Source organism: Pectinophora gossypiella, chromosome 20 (assembly GCF_024362695.1).
Source record: "Pectinophora gossypiella chromosome 20, ilPecGoss1.1, whole genome shotgun sequence".
NCBI classification, from domain to species: domain Eukaryota; kingdom Metazoa; phylum Arthropoda; class Insecta; order Lepidoptera; family Gelechiidae; genus Pectinophora; species Pectinophora gossypiella.
Genome location: NC_065423.1, coordinates 2,806,191 through 2,828,425, shown reverse-complemented (window position 1 = coordinate 2,828,425; position 22,235 = coordinate 2,806,191). Strand labels below are relative to the sequence as shown.

Here is a 22,235-nt window from a genome sequence, read left to right as displayed (position 1 = left end):
GCCTGTGTCCTATCTGGTTTTTTTTTTTTGACGTGACTTATCATAGATTTGCCGCAGATGGCATTAACTACTTGGCCACAAATGGTAATAAAGGCTCTCACGTTTATGGAAGGTACAACGTTTAAGACATCAGGCCCGAGGGTGCCCAGTTGGGCGCGAACCTCGGCTCAGGGCGTCGTCTGAGAGGAAAAATATTTGAAAGAATTAATCGACTCTAGTGGGTCGATAGCGATAAGCGCTGATTGAGTCCTCTCTGGAAGGAGTAGACAGATAGTATAATACACCCAATCCTCGCTGGCTATGATTAAGTTACATGTAATAGGGAGAGAAGCTATTAATAATAAAATCTTTATTCCAAATAGGTAACCATTGACTCATATTCCCAGTAACCAGCCACAAACTTTTGTCATCGTTTTGTAATAGCACTGTTAAATTCTGTGGTTAGGATAGTGAAATATTTTTTTATTTTTTTTTTTAAATAATTAATATAATATATTTTTAATTAAATTGTGTTCTTCAGACATTAACGCCGAGCCCCTTGTACAGTAGCGGCACGTAGTCGTCAAACTGTGCGCGGTAAAAGTTGCCTGCCACGGGGTTGCCTAGGTTGTATTTCTCCGCAAACTTCTTGGTAGAGAAAGCTGCGCGGCCGTCGATAGATCTAAAAAAAGAGACGTCTTTAACAGAGGCATACCCCGGACAAATGAACATACAAAAAAACTCATTTTAACAAAATAACTATCACGTGTCTCATCATCATCAGCCGTATGACGCCCACTACTGGGCATAGGCCTCCCCCAAGTATCTCCACGACGATCGGTCCTGCGCTGCCCGCATCCAGCGGCTTCCCGCCAACTTCACCAGATCGTCGGTCCACCTTGTAGCGGGCCTACCCACTGAGCGTCGTCCGACACGTGGTCGCCATTCTAGAACCTTTCCGCCCCATCGGCCATCGGTTCTCCTCGCTATGTGTCCTGCCCACTGCCACTTCAGCTTTGCAATTCTCCGAGCTATGTCGGTGACTTTAGTTCTCCTGCGGATCTCCACATTTCTGATTCGATCGAGCAGGGAAATACCGAGCATAGCTCTCTCCATTGCACGCTGAGCGACACCGAGCCTCCTCACGAGACCCATAGTAAGCGGCCACGTGTCTATAACTAACTATCACGCGTCCATACCTAACAATCACGCGTCCATAACTAACAATCACGTGTCCTTAACTAACTATCACGCATCCCAAACGAACTATCATGCGTCCATAACTAACAATCACGTGTCCTTAACTAACAATCACGCGTCCTTAACTAACAATCACGAGTCCTTAACTAACTATCACGCGTCGATAACTAACAATCACGCGTCCATAACTAACAATTACGTGTCCTTAACTAACAATCACGCGTCCTAAACTAATTATCACTGATTAGTTAATATACTCACTTGTTGGTCAGCCTGGGCTCATCAAAGCTGAGCTTGGAGGGCTGTTTGTATAGTATGTACACGTATCTGTGGAGGCCGGTGCCCTGCGGAGGGCCGCTGCCGATGTACGCGGAGAGGGTCTCGCCGGAGGTCACCTGGTTTCCGGGGATGTTGCCAACCAACCAGTGGTGCCACTCGCGGTATACCAGCTCGGGGCCATCGTAGTTGTCTGGGTCTGTGGATGAAGGAGATTCAAAAGGTTATACTTAATGGCTGCTGTAGTATGTTCTGTAGTGTGTAGTAATCCTATCGTTGATCGTTTTCCAAAGTCTACTATAAGTACAATACAATAAGGATTGAGAAGGGAATGTTAGGTTGGTTTGGACACGTAGAGCGGATGAAGGATAATAGAATTGCGAAAGCGGTATATAAAGCGAAAGTTGATGGTAGGGCTGGTAGAGGAAGACCTAGAAGGACTTACATTGACCAAATTGGAAATGTCCTTAGAATAGGTTTAGTATGATCTACTCTGAACCGGCGTGCGTGTATGAAGCGATTGATGAATGTGGAGGAAGCACGAGAAGTGTGTCAGGATCGAAGCAAATGGAATTCCATAGTCTCTGCTTACCCCGGTGGTAAATGGGCGTGAATTTATGTATGTATGTACAATAAGCATTTTATCCTTTATTGTACCTTACATAAAAGAAACATATTACATGAACAACTATTCATAACAATTGGTGCAAAAGGCGGCCTTAGGAGGCGATTTTTATGTATAATTATGTCACCAAGGAATTAAGTATATCCCTTGATCTTGTGAACATTAATGTAAATATGCATAGACTGTACATAGCCATAGACTTTACATAGCCACAGACTGTATATAGGCACAGACTGTACATAGGTATAATCTTTCTGAGATTTTTTCCAAAAAACTACATAGCTGTACCAACTTATTTAACCGTTATTATAAGATCTCATTGGTGCGGATTCTGGTGTTCGTTATTGCACTAGTTTTAGAGCGGTCAAACTAAAATACAACAAAGGGTTTTCTGCCAGAATCGACACTGCAATATGTAATTATAAATATAGTTTTTATTTATGGCACCTGCGTTATGTTAAATAGCAAAGTATCACCGATACGCGTTTGCGTTAATAATTTTCACAGGCGTTTCATTTACAAACATACCAGTGAACACAAGAGTGTAGTAGGCATTAGGATCAGCTTCGTAGGTGACAGTGGGTTGGTCCTTCACCTGGGTTGGAGCCAGCTCGTTGCCCTGCGACGCTTGAACACCGCTTGGGTATTTCAGCTGTAAACAAAGATGTCGAAGAAAAATATAAATCGTAAACGTCTGACTCGGACGGGATTTGAGTACTACTCCTAGTTAAGAGTACCAAATCAAGTTAACGCCTCAAGTTAATGATGTTGCATACCAACGAGGTGCCTAGATAATTTGCACGGGTTACACGTTTGCCATTGTAGAAATAGAAATGCTTCCGAGCATTTGCCAATTGGCTAAGCCATCTGGTTTGTTAACATAACATTTTCTCACAACTATATCCCAATTGGGTTAGGACATTACAGGTTGATCACCTGATTGTCCGAAAGTAAGATGATTCGTGCTTCGGAAGGCACGTTAAGCCGTTGGTCCCGGTTACTACTTACTGATGTATGTATGTAGTCGTCATATGAGTCATGTCAGGGGCCTTTGGCGGTTCAAAAATAACCCTGACACCAGGATTGATGAGGCTGGTATTCCACCTCACAATCCACACGATAAGAAGGAGAAGACCAGGTTCAAGATAAATTATAAAATTCTGATTAATAAAGACAGATCTAAAACTATCGAAAAATATTTTCTTTTTTCTATTTAACTGTTTTATTAATTTTAAGCAAGAAAAACGTGTTAATAAGTCCGACATTTTATCACGTTTTTCTATGATGTCACAGTGTGCTTTTGTCATAAAAATTCCATAGTAATTTCGTTTTTGACGTTTAATAAAAAGTAACTGATTTGACTAGTTGGAAACTACCCTATTAGGGTAGTCAAATCCATCGCAAGATGAACTAATTACCCACACCTCACCGAGCTTTCTGATAGATCAACGTGATAGGTGGTGAGCCGTAACGCCGTCTACAATGATCGAGTCAAGTGTGTTAGCGAAAACTGCACTTGAGATAAATTAATAACTCTTCGGTGCAACTCCGGGTTCGAAGCGGCACTCCCTGATTGAGAAGCAAGCCGGTTTACCACAGTGACCTAATATGTTTGATAACCATAATAATATCGCCGTCCCCGGAGAATAAAAGTATAAGTGCAAAAAGTCAACTTTTCAGGAAAAATAAAAAACTGAAATATCGTCATAACTTTGTAACAAATAAACTATGTCAAACATCAAAGACTGAATTAAATAGCTAATTTTTTACACTAACGCTTATTTATTATTAATTTGCTTTTAAGTTTATAGTTTGGGAGATAATGTATTTTTTTTACTTTAGCAAAAGAACAAATAATTAATATTTTTTTAATAGTCACTTGTCATTTTATTCTCGTAAATTTTATTATGCAACATAAAAAAAAGGAATCAATATCATTTTATTCGTTGGAAATATTAGAGTGAAAGCTTGCCGATTATAGACAGTAGTATTTTTTTTCTGGTTATTTGAGTTATTGTTCAGGTTGGCAAAGTCAAATATAACTTTGTTCTAGTACTTAATATAAAACAAAATTATGTTAATGTTATATAAGTATATTAATTAGGAAATATTATTTTCATGAGATTAACTTTTTTTGATAGAGAATAATTAATTTAATAAAATTTTAAACAGTAAAGTGAAAACAATTTTGATAAACTAGCATTTCACCTACTTTTGCAATAATATTTAATTTATAATTAAAGGAAGGCAATATTCAGTATAATTTATTATGTTATAATTAAAACTTTATGCTTTATCCATCAAAAAAACTAATAGAAAATATTGCTCAAAGTGCCATACGTTGAAACGTAGGACTGCCTTCACCCCTGAGCAGATGTATGGAATCATCATAAATGCGATGAAGTAAAAGAAATGAATCAGTCTTATTTTTTCAATATTAAAGAACTAGTAACAGATACAGGAAGTAACTAGACAAAAAGACTAAAGTGGACAAAAAATAAAATCATCAAAAATTATGGAGGTTTGCACTTGTCATACTCACCTAAATGGCTTATATTTTTAATGTAATTTATACAAAGAATATTCTATATTGCATACAATTAATTAAATGTGTCTAGAACGATGAGACGCCGACGAACAGTGACAACCACTGCTGCTTAAATCAAGTTAAAGTAAACATATTATGGACGTTATTCTATAAGTTAAGCTGTGTGTAATAATTTGATCAGTATGTGCAATTCAGAGGCCATACCTGCCCACTATCCTACATTCTATCAATCACTTACCTTTGATGATGCCACTGTAGGAGGTGACAACAAAAGTGAACATAATAGATAAATACAGTTTAATTAACTTGTGCTTGATTTAACTCCTTAAATCTAGTTAGTAGTAGTGGTTGTCACTGTTCGTCGGCGTTTTATCTTTCTATACACATTTATTGTATGCTATTCGGAATATTTTTTGTAAAATCATTAAAAAATATAAGACGTTTTGGTAAGTATGACAGGTGCAAACCTCTATAATTTTTGACGATTGTATTTTTTGTCCACTTTCGTCTTTTGTCCAGTTACTTCCTGTATGTGTTACTAGTTCTGTAGTATTGAAAAAATCAGATTGATTCATTTCTTTTCCTTCATATTGAAGAGAAGTTACTTTTGCATTTATGATGATTGCATACATCTCTCAGCTGCTCAGGGGACAGTCCTGTATTTCAACGTATGGCAATCTAAGCAATTATTTCTATTAGTTTTGATATTTTTATAGTATTCTTATATCTTTAATGGATGAAACACATAATAATGAGAACTGCTTTTGGCAAAACTGTGTAGTTCTCATGGACAGTGTCCACAATTCAAACATTTCTTGATTGCTTAATCCTGCATTGATAAAGGCATGGGACAGCTCAATGTTCGACTGTTGCAAGTCTTATCACCAAAAAGTGAAACACTGGGCTGATTTTTATACTCTGAAGTGGTACTTCACCTATTACTTGAATGTGCTCCATTGCAGAGTAGCTTCTGTGGAAGCTAGCTGACCTTCACTAATTGGGAACTTTCGTTATTTCATTTGCAATCAGTTCGTATACAAAAGATAGTAAGCGTAACAAACACCTTTAAGGGTGAGAACACGAGAGCACTAAGGTATGGTATTCGATGGACATGAAGTTTATTTGAAAACTCAATCTGGGCTACTATCACACCAATATTGACAGACTACTGATGTTCTTCAAGAGGCAGTTGCAAACCACATTTTCAACTGACGCTACCTACTTGCACAAATTACCTACTACGTATACATCCTGAAACACAACTACAGCTGTAGACGTCTTCTAAACCTCGTGGACAGGGTCCATATAGCTCAAAATCTGTCTATTCTGTGAACTCTAGTGGATACTGACATTAGAAAATTTAAGCCTGTATCTATACTAGTACAGCAATAATGCTGAGATCGCCAGACGCTTCAGCTAGCTCCGATACAGGAGAATTAACTCAGTAACCATATCCTCATGGGCCACTTTTTTCTGGAGTCTTTCTAGCGTAATCGGGTGCTATATGTCAGACGATGGAATATTTTATCGTATCATCTGACGCCCGTTCTTCATGCAATGCGGAAGTTACCAGGACCGAGGCACCAAAGCAATTGGCATACCAATTAAGCGCAGACCGATGGTCATATCTCCAAAGCTGACAAGTTTTCCAAGGGGTCGACGTGCAGGGCTCGTTTTAACTATTAATTAACAATCGGAATGGAAATTTGGTAAAGTACTCTTCTGGTAGTACATTTTGGTTACCATCTGGTGAAAGTGAACATCTGGTCAATCTCATCACAAGGAAAATGTTTCAGGTGGTATTCCGGCATTTGTCCCCTATAACCGTGTGCCTGAATTATTTCGTTCCATGGCTGATGCGCCTCTGTTGTCTATCTGTGAGGACAGTACGTGTCTCAAAATCTTGAAAGGTTGTCAAGTTGCAGCCTGTTCCCGAAAAAAAGGCAAATGGCGAATCAAATCCTCCATCTACTGGCGATCTTCTGGTGTGTGCAACGCCCCCGATTTCAGTGACTGAACCCTTGATGTCTGTTTGTCCGATCTACTTGGTTTTAATGCCTGTTTTCTCCCTCTTCATATTAAAGATCTGTTGTTGACGCCTAGTATCTATGGCTATGCAGACGATATAACAGTAACAGATAAATACTTGTTCAGTGCACGAGAAAACACAACAGATGTCTGTGCTTTCAGAATGTTCTTTGACATCGTGTGAATCTAATCACATAGTTTAAGTGGCCGCAAACTAATGTCATAGGGCTAGATTGCGGCCATGTAAATCTTATACATTCCTTAGGTAAACAACATTTTTAAAACATTTAAGCATAACAGCGACCGTAAACTAATCGAAATGTTCCTTACGCGCAATAATATTAAAATAATAATCGTAACCTAACTTAACTTATCACATGAACCAGAAGGCAAGAAAACTTATACGATTCAGTACGTCAGTCACCTGCCACTCAGCCGTAAACCTGTAAAACCTATATATTAGTATGCGGCCTTTCTGATTTATACGTACATGTATTTTTGATATTTTTAACTAAATAGATTTGAAATTACGTTAGTTGACTAATACTGCTACTATAAAAACACATCGGAACTGTAGAAGTAAAATAGAAGACTTAATTATTTGCTTCGGAAAAGACACGTATTTACTTATTTTTTGTAACATTGCGAGATTTTGCTTAAGGTTCGTATGGGTGACGAATTTAACAAAAGTTTGTCGCCGTATGGTTGATATTATTATCCTGCCAATTAAATAGCCTTCAATTGTAGTAAGTAAGTAAATAGTACTATTCTACTTTTCCAAAATCGTAATTTCGTGTGTAAGAGTGTGATAAAACGCCTAAAATTTAAGTTTTTCTTCGTCACATCCTTCAAAAGGCCGCAAATCGGAGAGGGGCCGCCAACCGGTGCACTGGCCATACTAAAAAATAAAACAAACAAAATTGACCTGGACGAGGATGAGCAAATGAACGATATCGTTACCTTACTTCCTATTCCAAACATTTTATTATATAATAGGATAAGACAATACTAATAATCCTGATTAACGCATGATTTGATACGACTAAACATTGCTTGAAATCAAGTTCGTGTTACCTTTGACTCCGATAACGTATTGTTATGGTGGAAGGTTTCTTTATTTTATTTTGCTTATCATTCATTAGTATTTAAAGAATGAATGTATCAATGTGATAAGAAGATATTGATTAAATTTTATTATTATTTGGTTACAAGAACATAGTTACAAAATGTCTTAAAAATGATTGAAGATAAACGAATTTCACCAATAGACATTATCAAAGTAATCAGTGAAGTAAATTTTATTAAGGGAAATTAGTGAATGTAGTTGCTTTCTAGTTTAACAGAATAAAATGACAAGTGCTCTTAGCTATTTGAGTAACTGGATAAATCTAAGGGAACAATAATACACGTGCTATAACCAAATTAAAGTAAACTGAAAGTTTTTTCTAATGTGTTCATATTATAATCTTCTGGTTAATGCTGTAATTTAAAATTAAAAAGAATAAAATAATAATCTTCAGTATCTCCGTAAATAATCACTAGAAAAATGTGGAAAAAATTGACAAGGTGTATTTCAACTCATAGAAACAGAATATCAAAAAACATTAAAAAAACGATATATGCGTTTGTCATTTTATTCTCCGGGGACGGCGATATCTTGATTTAAGTTTACGCGGTTATTATCAAACACATAATAACGGGTTCTAAAATAAGGATATGGGAGTCTCATATCCCTATTTTTAACGCGATAAGAACCCGTTATTATGTGTTTTAACCATAATATCGTTACTGGAAATGTAAAATTACGTAAACGCCAAAATATCCTAAAATAGCAATCAATGTTATAATTATGTATTGATAGAAATTGAAAATTAAAAAATAACACTATTCCGTTGATGTCATCTAAGTTAGATAACTGGATAAAAAGTTATGATAAAAAGACGAAAAAGACTTCAAATTGATTTTTCTCAAAATGGCCTTTTGGCGCTTACGTAATTTTGCCTTTCCAGTCTTCTTCTATCGTGTGGGTTGTAGGGTGAATTACCAACCCCATCAACCCTGGTGTCAGGGTTATTACTGAGCCGCCATAGGCCCGTGACATGACTCATGTAACGACTACGTACTATGTACTACGCCTTTCCAGTGACGATATAATAATTTGTAATCTCCAGACTATTAAATAATATTTTCGCCAATTGCAATTATCGCTATATGACGACCTTGGCTGCCTGCTTACACCGTGAATGTGATAACAATAATTAGTTGATAGCTGTTTATTTTTACATTCAATTTTGATTGATTGTGTTTGTTATCTTAGTCAGAACACTTAGTACATAGCTACTTATACGTATTACTTAAGTACTATTTTACTTACGTATATTTTTGTACTTACTTATGTATTTATAAATGTGTCATCATCACCAGCTCATTAACGTCCCCACTGCTGGGGCACGGGCCTTCCCTATGGATGGATAGGGAGATCGGGCCTTAAACCACCACGCGGGCCCAGTGCGGATTGGTGGTTATTAACGACTGCTCATGCAGCCGGGACCAACGGCTTAACGTGCCTTCCGAAGCACGGAGTAGCTCGAGATGAAAACATTTTTTTTGTGGTCACTCATCCTATGGCCTTAAAACCCCGGCCTTATAAATGTGTATTATGTATTTATTTCTTATTATGCATGTATTTATTGGTAAGTTGCACTTATGGTTTGTACCCGCAATCTTTTAATTTTTACATATTTCCTCGCCTTATGGTTGTGAGGAAGAAATTTCTTTAACGATAAGGCCGCCATATGCCATGTTAATGCCATACTGAGTTAAGTCTCTTTTGTAACTTTTTTTTTATTTTGGTACTAAAAGGATATTTCTATTGTATTATATTTATAAGAAGTACTTTTATATTGCTAAATAGCGCACTGTCCACCTTTACAGAGTTTCAACTTTTAGTTTAGTTTTTTTCTTTTTAATTTTTAGATTTTTACCACGGTGCCTGGGGTTCCACTGACAATCAGCGAGGGTCACAAATCATAGATGGGACCTAATTAATTGCATTTCAGTACCTTACCTCAATATTGGCTGTAGGAGCTACTGGGATGACATCGGGAACTATTTTACTGGACTCGAAGGCTTTGGCGACTAGCGACATGGCGGCTAAAACAATAATGTACTTTTATATATTTATTTAGATATCTCATCATCATCATTATCAGCCCATTAACGTCCCCACTGCTGGGGCACAGGCCTTCCCTATGGATGGATAGGGAGATCGAACCTTAAACCATCACGCGGGCCCAGTGCGGATTGACGGTTATTAACGACTGCTAATGCAGCCGGGACCAACGGCTTAACGTGCCTTCCGAAGCACGGAGGAGCTCGAGATGAAAACTTTTTTTTTTGTTGTCATCCATCCTATGACCGGCCTTTGCGAAAGTTGCTTAACTTCAACAATCGCAGACCGAGCGCGTTTACCGCTGCGCCACCGAGCTCTTCAATATTTAGATACCTACTGCATAACTTTCTATCCTCTTCCTGCGTTTAAAAAGTTTTCCTTGAGTTACCAGAACGTAAAATACGCGTGTATCCACGGATACAAAATGTTGATTTCAAATTGCAAGGATTTACATTACACACACTATAATCGATGTAATATAAGTACTCGTTTTCTGCCTATATACATATATAGGTAAGTACAAAATCATAAACACCATTGTCTTCAACTAATTTATTTTATGTTATGGTGGATCAGAACCACAACAGAGATCTATTTAAATTGTGATTGTGAAGTACGTAGGTACCTACATAACTGCACTAGAGTAGTACTTACCTACCTACAAAACATTATTTAATTTTACGACCAATATACTTACTTATTATTCTATACGGTCACGAGTACTTATATTATATAAATTATATTATTTGTAGGTACCTGTGAATTACAAAAATCAACAATTTATTTATTGAGAGATAAAAGCCGAGCGATTAAAAACAAAGATAAAAGGTGTGGTCTGTTATCCATGAAATTAAAAGGTTAAACGAAGGAAAATCTTACCAGCGCCATCTATATTGTCTATGAGGAACGTAGCCTGGAAAATCCCTTTTTGAAAAGTAAAGTTTACTTTTGTAAAGATTAAAATCGGTCTTACCTGGTACGGTGTATTGTTTCAGCGGTCGGTTCTACACTGGCCGATGCTTGATAACGCGACCGGCGCGGGCGCCGACACAAGTAGGTACCTATGCGATAACTTGTTAATCTGTGTTCATATTGGATGGACCTTTTTACGAAAGAATTTTGGATTTTTCTCAGGTTATTCAGGTTATTTATAGCAATACGGCTAACTACATTATAAGAATAAATCATTAAACGACTAATATCATTTCACCTCACCTACTTAGATCTTATGTTATATGTAGTTTCCGGCCAAGTAGTTAATGCCATCTGCGGCAAATCTACAATAAGTCACGTCAAAAAAAAAAATGTTATATGTAGGTACTTAATTCTTGTCTTCGTGTCGTTGTTATCCTGTGATTGGCGAAAATGTGTTTTGTGCTACCTCTGCTCATCCCATTAGGGATGGAGTACAGACGTGAGATTGTTTATGTATTGAGGGTGTTGGGACCCTTGCTATATACGTTACGGCGATAATAGATGGGGCAAGTGTGCATTCGGTGATCGGAAACCGGGTGAGAGCTCTCAACGCTCCCCATTTGTAGACAAGTAGTTAAAGCCATCTGCGGCAAATCTACAATAAGACACGTCAAAAAATAAGTAAATAGAAATAAACTGAGTAAAGATATTTTTTAATTTGAACATAAAAAAGACACGTCAGAAAAAAAAGAAAAAGGTGATCAGAATTATCATTTTTGTCACTCAGTTAATGCCATCTGCGGCAAATCTACAATAAGACACCTCAAAAAATAAGTTTAAATAGAAATAAATGTTTTTTTTTTGTAGTGTTCTCACTTCCGTAAAGTTTTTTTTTACTACATGTGGTAGCTTGTAATTAGCCTTCATTTATTATTAAAATTTTGATTGTGTAAATAATGCTGTAGGCTCCCCGAATAAAATAAAATAATAAAATCAATAAATAAATATAAAAAAAGACACGTCAGAAAAATAAAAATGTGATCGGAATTATTATTTTTGTCATAGATAAACTAAGCTAAATGAGCTCTACGCCTTTTTTCCCGTACTTGAAGGTCTATAGAACCTGCAAACAATAAAAATATTATAAACTTACTAATTTCTTCAAATTTATTCTGCAACTGAAACTATTGACAATGCAACATTTTTTGATTTATTTTTCTCTTGGTATCAGTATAAACATTGCTTTATAGATATAACCAACGTGTAAAGTGACCTATCAGTCGAATATTACATAAACAGATAAAAAATCGCCAAAATAGTGAATTATCAATCTCCCGATATCGCAAAAACGCGGATAAATATCCACCAAATAACTGTTTTCATTAACTATTACTTAGGTATTTTATTGTTTGATAATTTGGTTTCATTTCATTGCGTCGGGTAAAGGTACTTAGCTTTATTGTTGTATAATATTTTTTATTGATCAGCAACGAGTGAGAATAAACAAAAATAATGACAAACAAACATTTTATTGTTTTTCAAACAAGTTTTAAAGCGAAACTAAAAACAATTAACAACAACACTAAACTGCACGACGGGTTAATACAAACTTTATGAAAATACCTAAAAATATTATTTTATTATTAACAAATTCACTACTTTACAATTTATTTTTATGACAATAATTATGACTCTTTTCTTAAATAAAATACAGTTGCATTTTTATATTACAGCGAATCATACAAGCAATTATAATTTCTAAACAAAATTACATAGTGTTGATAATAGAATATAAAGGAATATTACAATTCAAATTTCGAGTGATGCTATTTTTGACGATTAATGTAATTTAATTTCACGATATAATAAAATTAAGTGTAGGACACTACTTATATTCGACAGATGATGGTTTAATGCTACACTGCTTATTAAAATGGGATGTTATTTTGATTTTTTAAAACGTCTGTATTACTTATTTGATAGATCGTACAGTTCTCTTTTGAAACTGTTGATCGTAAATAGTTACGCATAAAGCGAATGCGAATAAAATAATATACTTGCACTTAAACAAACTAAACCTACTTTGAGGTTTTCCCTTCGTGGGTCAGACAAGCAGTCGCTTCTATAAAAAACCGGTCCTGTCAAATCTTCAGTTTAGGTAAGCGGACCCTGTGAAAAAAGGGGATAATGCTAGGGAGATGATGAAACAAGCAAAACCCATCTTTGTCACAAATATATCGGTGCAAAATAAGCAAGTGCAGATTAATAAAATATAGCCATAAAATAGTTGGAAGACGTAATCGACTAGGAATCTCAGTAAGCATTTTGAAACCTTTAAATATGTATTATTTTTATCATATTTCTTAAGTGAAAACCACATATGCGCCATTTTGAAAAATTACTTTGTGATGTCACATTTACTATTATGTATTACTATTAGGTTAAGGTATATGGGTCTTTGTTACTTGATATAAATAAATAAAATTAAGAATAAGAATATATATATTTTTTAATAAATTAATAAATTATCTTCACCAAAACCTCAATTTCATTTAATTAATTTCATGTTGGGTATAAACTGAAATCACATCCGAATGTGATTTTTCAAAAACGAGCTTAGGTGGTTTTTACTATAAAGCGGCGATATAGAGCTAATTACAGTAATAAAGGAAAGAAAAAATATATAAAAAAAGGAAAAAGGAAAGGAGAAAAAAAAGGAAGGAGGAAATTATGTTAATACGTAAGCGGTGGAGCAAATGGCGTAATTCGGATCCATATTATTTTCTACGATAGAACTATTACAGACCGCATCGCAAACGCATTTTATTGCTGTCGTTTTGCAGTTTCAATGCCGTGATGCCAACCACACAAAACCGGCATCCCACATGCAATTTTGCAGCTAGCTTGCAGTTTTAATGCACTCATTAGCCTTTAGGCGGGTACTGCTTTGGAAATTCATAGATACAACAATTAAATTAAAAAAAAAATGGTCAGGCTTCAATTTCTCGTCATAATCAATAACTGCTTTTTTTAATAATTTTTAAATATTTACATTAATAAAAAAATTTATGTAAGTATTCTATAATGTTGCTTGAAACTGACCGACAGCAATCTCACACAAGATTGGTGGCATTTCATCATCATAACATTTTGCAAACAAATAAATCGTCGCACTATAGTGAAAAACATGTAAGCGCCTTATTGTTAAATCACATTTTTATGTGATTTTTTGTTAACGAAATATCGGATTAAACAAGCTAATTTTATTTGTAAAAATGTGTCGTCTAAATTTTTACAAAATTCAAATTCAATTTTAATAATTTACCTGGATTGAAACTAACTTGTTTAATTCGTTATTTTAAATTGATTTGATTTGATTTTGTAAAAATGTGTGGTCTCAATTTTTACAAAATTCAAATTCAATTTTTAATAATTTACCTGGATTAATACTAGCTTGTTTAATTCGATATTTTAAAATTATTTGATTTGTTTTTGTAAAAATGTGTGGTCTCAATTTTTACCCGGAATTAAATTAATGAGGTACTTTCCAGGCGACGATCATCAAATACAACATAGATGGCGTTGTTCCGTCTTAACGTGATAATTACCTATTTTCTCATTACTTAGGTACAAAATTATTCCAAAATACAATGTAAAGGCAGAAGAATTTATATAAAAATAATTGTAGCTTGATATTTGGATCACATTATGTATAGAATTATGTTGCTACCTATATTAATTCTCTTTATTTTGATCAGAATAATAATGGGTGGAAGAAGTAATTGTGCCTGGGTGTAATAAAAAGGGTCATCATTTTTACCCAAAAACAAAGATGAAAGATACATACTCGTATATCTGTTATCCTTTAAATTAGACAGTTAAACTAAGACAAAACTGTACAGCGCCATCTATATTGATTTTGAGGAACGTACCCTGGAAAGTTCTTCATTGAAAGAAATTGATTTTTCAAAAATAATCAAATCAGAACGTAATTTTTCAAAAAGAGGCGCTTACATGGTTTTCACTGTAAGGCGACGAAATGCAACTGTCAAGTCAGAATCACAAAATATAGTTTTATAATAAATACTTTAAATAATACATACTTATAAATTATTTACGCATGTTTCAAAATAAATAATAAAAGATTTATACAGTCTGCGTTAATTCATAGTTAAGTCATAGTTTAAGTAAGCTATTTTTCAACAGTGTTGCTCAGAAATGCACTATGCCCTGTTAAACGAAACATAATAGAATGACAACAGGACAGAGATATTAGTACTTAGAGGCGACAGATGTCCCTTTCGCACTAAAGGTATACAGCTTAGTATGATAGAGAGGAGAGATATGTCATTCTAATCATGTTACGTTCGCAAGGACAAGTTACGATCGATGTATGGAAAGTTTTGAACATGGAATCTATAAATCGGTCGATTCGATATTCAATTGTTCTTTGACAATATTTTTGTAAGGGCGCCATGTTAACGAATGTCAAATAGCAATTCTGGTTTTTAGATGAATTGCTTCAATGTACTTTACACAGCCAAATTTCGTCGCAAGATTGTACGTCTTTGCGCCTTCTGTGCCTTCTGAGTTGACAGACTTCAACGCCCTAGCACTGAAGCTGCTCTTATAAAACCACATCATCGACCTTTTCCACTGAGATATTTCCATCATGGTGTATTGGAAGTGTAAACGCGTTATTAGGAAGAAAGCTTACTTCTGAAAGTCAACTATTATGCTAATCTTTCTTTGACTTAACAGAACAAAAGTACTTGGCCATTTTAAATGACTTGTAATTTTATTTACAGACAATTCCATGAGGATCATACAAATAATGTGCATTATGTAAGTAAAACGTGATTTATACAATATATCGTTGCTTTATAGTTAAAAAGCAAGTAAGCGCCTTTGAGAAAAAATGTTTTTTGTTAACAAAACCTCAATCAACTCGTTTCAATTCAAGTAAAAATATGGTCTCAATATTTCAAAAGAAATCGTGGTTTTGTTGAATAAAATGTCATCAACGCGCTTACGTGTTTTTTTCTATAAGGCAACGTTATGCAATTTTAAGTAAAAGTATGATCGTTTTATTAACACTATCCCGGCCTACCTGCCTTAAAAATAGAACATTAAAATATTATTTAAGTCAATTCGAGTAATTACTTAAGTCAAATTAACACGTAATAGGATGCTAGACTGGCATTGAAATAGTTCTGACATTTAAATTAAGAATCAGTCAAAGTCAAGGCTTCCTAAAAACAAAAGACTTAATAAAACCCGAAATTACAATACAATTTTGACTCTTTAATAAAAACTATGTTAGTCACATGAAAACGCTACCTAAACTAGTAAAATCTTTGAAATACTTACTACACAACTTGAACGGTAGCGAACGCGCTGAATGTAACTTTCTTTGGTGGTTCAGCGCTACACGTCCTCACTACTGATCTCTTCCCATCTTTCAATACTGGCTTCAGATTCGCAACATCACCATGTGATTGGGCTTTGAACCTTCCAAGAGTATTACTTGGATTACCTAAATCTCTCAACTTATTCGTAAGACCTGTGATCTTCGTGGACAGGTTTGAATGATTCGTCTTTTTCACTTCGATTGCCTTTTTCGGCTCGCTCAGCTTCTTGGGTATGTCTAAGCTTTGCAGTGAAGTGAATTTTCTGTGGTCCGTGCTTAGGTTCAAATTTAGATTCCTCTTGATATCCGGATTGGGACGTGGCAGTCTTGGGGGTCGTGATAAGAAGTTGTTTGGCCTGAACGGTAAAGGGGTCAGTTTTGGCTTGTCGTTAGGTAATCTGTAGTACTGGACTGGTTCCAATCTCGGGGGTTTCCTCATGGTCAAAGCCATGGCTGCTTTCGCAGGGCGCGCGAGGCTGTCGAAGGCGGTGGTAGAAAACTGGGACCTGCTGGTTCTCCATTCTTCTCTGTCGGACTCGTAGCCAGTTGACACTGGAAAAAAAGAAAGAATATCCATTACTTAAATAAAAGAATCAAATTAATAAGATATTTATGGAGTTACCCATCTACATACTTCACTCCAATCTCATCAGTCATCCCGTGATCATGGCACTTGCAACAGTGTCGAAATATCGGGAGTCTCATATCTCATATCCCTATTTTAAACGCGGTAAGAACCCGTTATTATGTGTTTTAATTATTTATGGAGTTATTGTGTAGGTTACTTGTAAGTGATTTAGGTTTGGACTTGTTAAGACATCTTAGTGTATTTCCAGCTTGCATAATAAAGATGCCTTACTCGTAATAATAGAATATATTTAATACGTTGTCGTCGGTTTGCTAATATTTTCACCTGACGACCAATATATTTATTTTAATTAGCGTTTATCTATATGCTGTTCGTATGTATAGTTTTTAGATGTTTCTTCCAGCAGAACTAGGAGTGTCGTATATTCAATTTCAACATAGCATATAGACTTACGTCATTATGTTATGTGAATATATTTGAGTATAGATCGTTAGATGACAAAACTAGGTCAATAGATGAAGAGTGTTGAACCAATAAAGCAATTTTTGACATTTAAAACGAACTGAATTGTGTCAAAATAAAAGAATTTATATAAATGGACAATTATTTGTTCAAAACACAAACAGGTCATAACAGATTTCCATGTTACATGTATTCAGTTACGTCATTTGGCTATAAAACAACAGTTAAATTTAAAGACTGTACGAATCCATAATATACGTCATTATTTTTAGTAAATGCAGCAATTTTGATAGTGAGAATACGTAATACTCTCAGAAATGTTGTTTGGGTCGTTCTTCTTTTTTATCGACAATAAAAAGACATTTTCTCAATTTATCGGATTTAACATCTTTAAAATTATAACGGCATTAAATATTTTAAAACATCATATAAAGATGTGTCTGTAGAGGACCATTTAGAGGTTCTCTTTATCTTGGTAACATACTTTTCTTTGTAGACACATTCCAAAAAATATTGTGACAGAGTGGTCCTTTTCATCGGAGACAGAATTTTAATTTACCACTCTGTCACAGAATTTTGTGAAAAACAATCAAGCTTCTTTAAGGACTAATTGAGGAACCGATTAGTAGTTTGCTTGTATTTTGAGTATAATAAGATAACTATATTTTTGGACAATGGAAACATGAAACAAAATTCTAAAACATAACTTATCAGAAGCAGAACGAAGGACAGATCATTGTCGATAAAAAAGAAGAACGACCCGTTTAACTTTTTTATTCCAGGACTATTAGCACCAATAATACCTCAGATTGGTCAGACCATAGGCTGATCATCCAATTGTCTGAAAGTAAGGTGATCCATGCTGCAGCTGCCCTCAGCATCACGGATTACCTTACTTTCAGATAATCGGTTAAGCAGGCGGTCCCGCTTACTATTTACTTAAGTAGGTATGTTTTCGTTACATAAGCCATGGAGGAGGCCTTTAGCGGCTCAATAGTAACACTGACACCAGGATTGAAAGAAAGAAAGAAAGAAAAAATATTTATTCGACTTACTTATTGTTTTAAAATATTAACATAAAATAATACAATTATGAATGTATGCCGAAACGGTTCCAACTCAGCATAATGCCATAGCCTAGACTATGACGCTGGTTTTCAGTTGAAACCGGTAAGGTAATCAGAATAATAATTGATGAGGTCGGTTGCGTCCTCTAACATGATGGACTAATGTTATGGGCGATAGGCTGATCCCTTATCACCATAAGGTTCATCATATCCATCTTAGGACTTCGTATCAACAGTGGCTGCAAGTTGTCTTTGATTACTTGTGGCTCTGCCCACCCCATTTGGGATTACGGGCGTGAGTTTATGTGTGTATGTATGAGGTCGGTCATTGACCTCACAACCCAGAGAAGAATAAGACTGCTCTATAACGAGTGAATACTATTAGTAACGTGTTGAGTTCTATACATATAAGAAACGCCTAACTCACTAATCCCTAAGATACAGGTTCTTCCTAGTTTAGGGGTTAGAGAATCATGGTTTTCTGTATCCTAATCACAACCAATCTTAAACACAATTGTAGCAGTTGTTTATTTGAACAAACATATTTTAATTTTTATTGTATCATTATATATTTACAACATGGTATTGACATTGACTTTTAAGGAAGGATTACAAAAAAATACACGCGTAACACTACATGGTAATACACCTATTAGGTAAATACTGTAATTTATTATTCCTCTCTCGTACTGTCTTCCGCTATGACAGCATACTAACGAGTACATTTGATGTATGTCTGTATGTTGATGACCTAGTGAACAAGCAAGGATGTTCGCAAATGTAGGAAAATGTCAGGACCTTCTTTAAAGTTGATTTAATGAAGGCCAGATGAGATTTGAAGATTAGACGCTACTAACAGATCGTAAGTTGTTATATCAAGGTACTGTTACCTGCTAAATGTTACCTGTTCTACCTACGTATTAAAATCATAGATTTTAATTTTACATTGAGTATTCCAAAAACTGATTAACCTTAGCTAAAGGCTGAGTTATCACTTTTATATTTTAAGTATCCTCTTTAAAGAAGTTCTTTACAGTATATTTTATTTGATTTTAATCTCTATAAGATAAAATTTCTGTAATAGACACAATCTCTTGTCTGCATTAAGATGTGTGCTTATAATAAGGAAACTGCGAAAGATGTAAGTGAAAGTATGATTAGGCAATATCTGTATAATTATATTTATTATCTAAAAATATGTACGTATCTATGAGAAAAGTAACTTTTTACTATCAGTTATACGTGCATAAGAAGAAAATTTTAATGAGCTAACTAAGATAACAAGTTTCGCAACCATCTTCATATAAAAATAAATTAAACCAGCATTTAATTATTTTTTGGAACCGAAAATGTTGACTATATAATATTTGAAACCTCCAATTTTGATAATAGAAAAGTATTGGACACTATCATCTGCATCAAACAAAAGGTTTTTAAATTGCAAAATGCAAATATAAGTTCAATCGACGGCGAAATAGCAAGGTGAAGAGCTCCCAAAATCTATTACAGGTTTTAATACCATCTTTTGATTTCGTAAAAGCTTTCCATTGAGGCGTACCCCAGGGGAGCGTGCTATGACCGCTTTGTTATTTTTGCTATGACCTTGTGCTAATGCAAATCTTGTGTCAAGTTAATTGGGTGTTGTTTCTCAACCTGTTTTAAACTCGTCTGGCCTTTGAACTGTGTCAAATTTGACCGCAACTTCGATAAAAAGTTATCGATGTTTAATATTATATATTATAAGTATTATTCGCTGTCGAACAATGATGACGGATGTCGGTAGGCGGATTACCTTTCTTCAGTGGAAGTGTGTAGAACACATGGCAAGATGTACTTAACTTTTTTTACTATAGGTTTGTATTTGACATGCGTATGTGGGACACGCTTACCTAGCAAATTTACTATAGCCTTTAAAATTCCAAGCAAGATTATAATGTACCTTTTCTCTTTTTTATATCTTTTTAAAGGAAAGATATGAGACAACAGATTATATTTTCCTTGTATTAGACCTTCGGGTTGTATTTATTGAAGTACACGGTAAAACCCCATGACAATAGAGTGACGTAAGCTAAGAGTAAGTCAAGTAAAGTGGCGAAACATTGTCTTATTAAGTTTTCTTAATCACTCCTCTACAAGTTTTTTAAGTTCATCTAAACATGGCATTGTTACTCATAGATTTACAGGGAAAAAAGGAACTGCATTGACATAACGATTGGCTATGACCGGTTGAGAGCCCTCAGCGCCCCCATTTGTCAGGCAAGTGAATAGGTCACATCACAAAAAATATTGGCTATGAGTCATTATGTAAGCAACTTACTACACAGACAGATTAGTAGATGAATGATTTCGCATTCAGCTGCTTATATTTCTGAGCATGTCGTAGAAACTGACAGAGGGACTTTGTCATTTTTAATATTAGTGGAGTCAATGAAGGGTTTCATTTCTAACTTGCCAGGAACAGGTCCGATTTTGATGATTTTTTCTTTTGTAGGGTTAGTATTTTATATCAAGAAACATCTTGTGTGGCGCTAATAAATATTTCGGTCATATTAAAAAGAAAATTGATTTTTGGAACACTTTTATGGGTGACGATTTGATTCAATGTCATAATATGTGTGGCTTAATAGAATCCATTTTCTTCTATCGCGATATCGAGGCAGACCTCCAGCCCGGTGGTCGGATGACATTGTGAGGTACGCCGAAAAGCAATGGATGAGACTGCCACGGGGCCGGAAAGGATGGCGAAAGCGGAGACCAATACCCAGCAGTGGGTGGATATAGTCTGAGTAGACAGATACCCAGGAGTATTGAGCCGCCAAAGGCCCCTGACATGACTCATGTAACAACTACGTACTTACACTAGTAAGTAGTAAAAGGGACCAGCGTAATATCTATGTTAGTAGATACAGTCATGAGTAATATCATGTACCCACTTTAGAACCCTGTCGCACTATCATATTTGACATTTAACGAGACTTACGGTTTAATTTCTCAAAAAAGTTAATGTGACATGGTATCAAAGTGTATACATATTAGTACTTGTGACCGTACATAATATCCAAAGTTGCTACAAGTTGTCTGCTAATTACTTGTCGTTTTAGGAACTATACAGGCGTCAGGTTAAGTATGTATACGAGAGATTTCACGTAAAATTGGTTATTTTCCGTCGGGCTCAACAACAAATGTCTGGTGTTTTATTATCTGTTACTTCATATTTTCATCTCGTATGGGCTGTGAGGTCAATAGCCTTCTATTCTATTAAGCAGTTTGCTATATACTTTCATAAAATATAAACTTCAGACTATTATTAGCTAATGAGTGTTGCGCAGCTGCGCGGTGTCCACAGCGATGCACGAATGAGCTGTCATAGGGCGCGTCGAGTTGACGAGTTTATATGCGCGGACGCAACGGCGGCGGCGCTAGTAAAACTGATTGCAAGCGCAGACGTAATGTACACCAGTCCAAAACACGCATTAAGTTATGAAGATAATAAGGGTTTTACTGAAAATGGATAATTTTAAGAATACTTTCCTTCGCTTAAATCTTCATCATCACTAATTTAAAAGCCACACTCTTGTCGGTGCACCATTCTCCATTCTTGTCTATCAAAGCCAATTTATAGACTTTCTTATAAGACACGACGTTCGCATTCTCTTTAATCTGTTCCATGTAAGCTTTTCTTGGTCTTCCCCTTCGTCTCTTTCCTTGCAGCTTCCATTCTATGACGTTTTTTATAAGTTGGTCGTGTCTTTATTAAGTGTCCAATCATGTTGCCTTTTCTATCCTCAATTACTCTCAATATTTGTCTCTTTTCTTTTTTATTGAATTACTCCTTAAAGATGCAAGTAAGTAGGCAACCGACCCTGGTATGTACACTGCCTCTTATTGCGTCGAACTGCATACGCGATTTAGAAAACATGCGCGTACGCAGTTGCGGGGCTTGCGTCAGAAACCACATGCTTGC

The 22,235-nt window shown here is 35.4% G+C and overlaps 2 protein-coding genes across 4 annotated transcripts in view; both read right to left on the bottom strand.

Annotated features, from left to right (window-relative positions):
- Nucleotides 1-332: 332 nt before the first annotated feature.
- LOC126375946 (protein D3-like) lies at nucleotides 333-10,905 on the bottom strand. Its single transcript, XM_050023054.1, has 5 exons — nucleotides 10,802-10,905; nucleotides 9,724-9,809; nucleotides 2,609-2,732; nucleotides 1,441-1,654; nucleotides 333-661 (listed from the first exon to the last, which is right to left on the bottom strand). The coding sequence occupies exons 2-5, from the start codon at nucleotides 9,802-9,804 to the stop codon at nucleotides 517-519; spliced, it is 564 nt and encodes a 187-aa protein (XP_049879011.1). The 5' UTR covers nucleotides 9,805-9,809; nucleotides 10,802-10,905; the 3' UTR covers nucleotides 333-516.
- Nucleotides 10,906-13,245: 2,340 nt separating this feature from the next.
- The window catches only part of LOC126375886 (uncharacterized), a 120,600-nt gene continuing 111,610 nt past the window's right edge, over nucleotides 13,246-22,235 (bottom strand). For all 3 annotated transcript variants that reach the window (XM_050022969.1, XM_050022967.1, XM_050022966.1), the window contains exon 3: nucleotides 13,246-16,705. In XM_050022969.1, coding sequence (XP_049878926.1) covers nucleotides 16,113-16,705 — 593 coding nt within the window. In that variant the 3' untranslated portion in view covers nucleotides 13,246-16,112. The remainder of the gene's footprint in view (nucleotides 16,706-22,235) is intronic.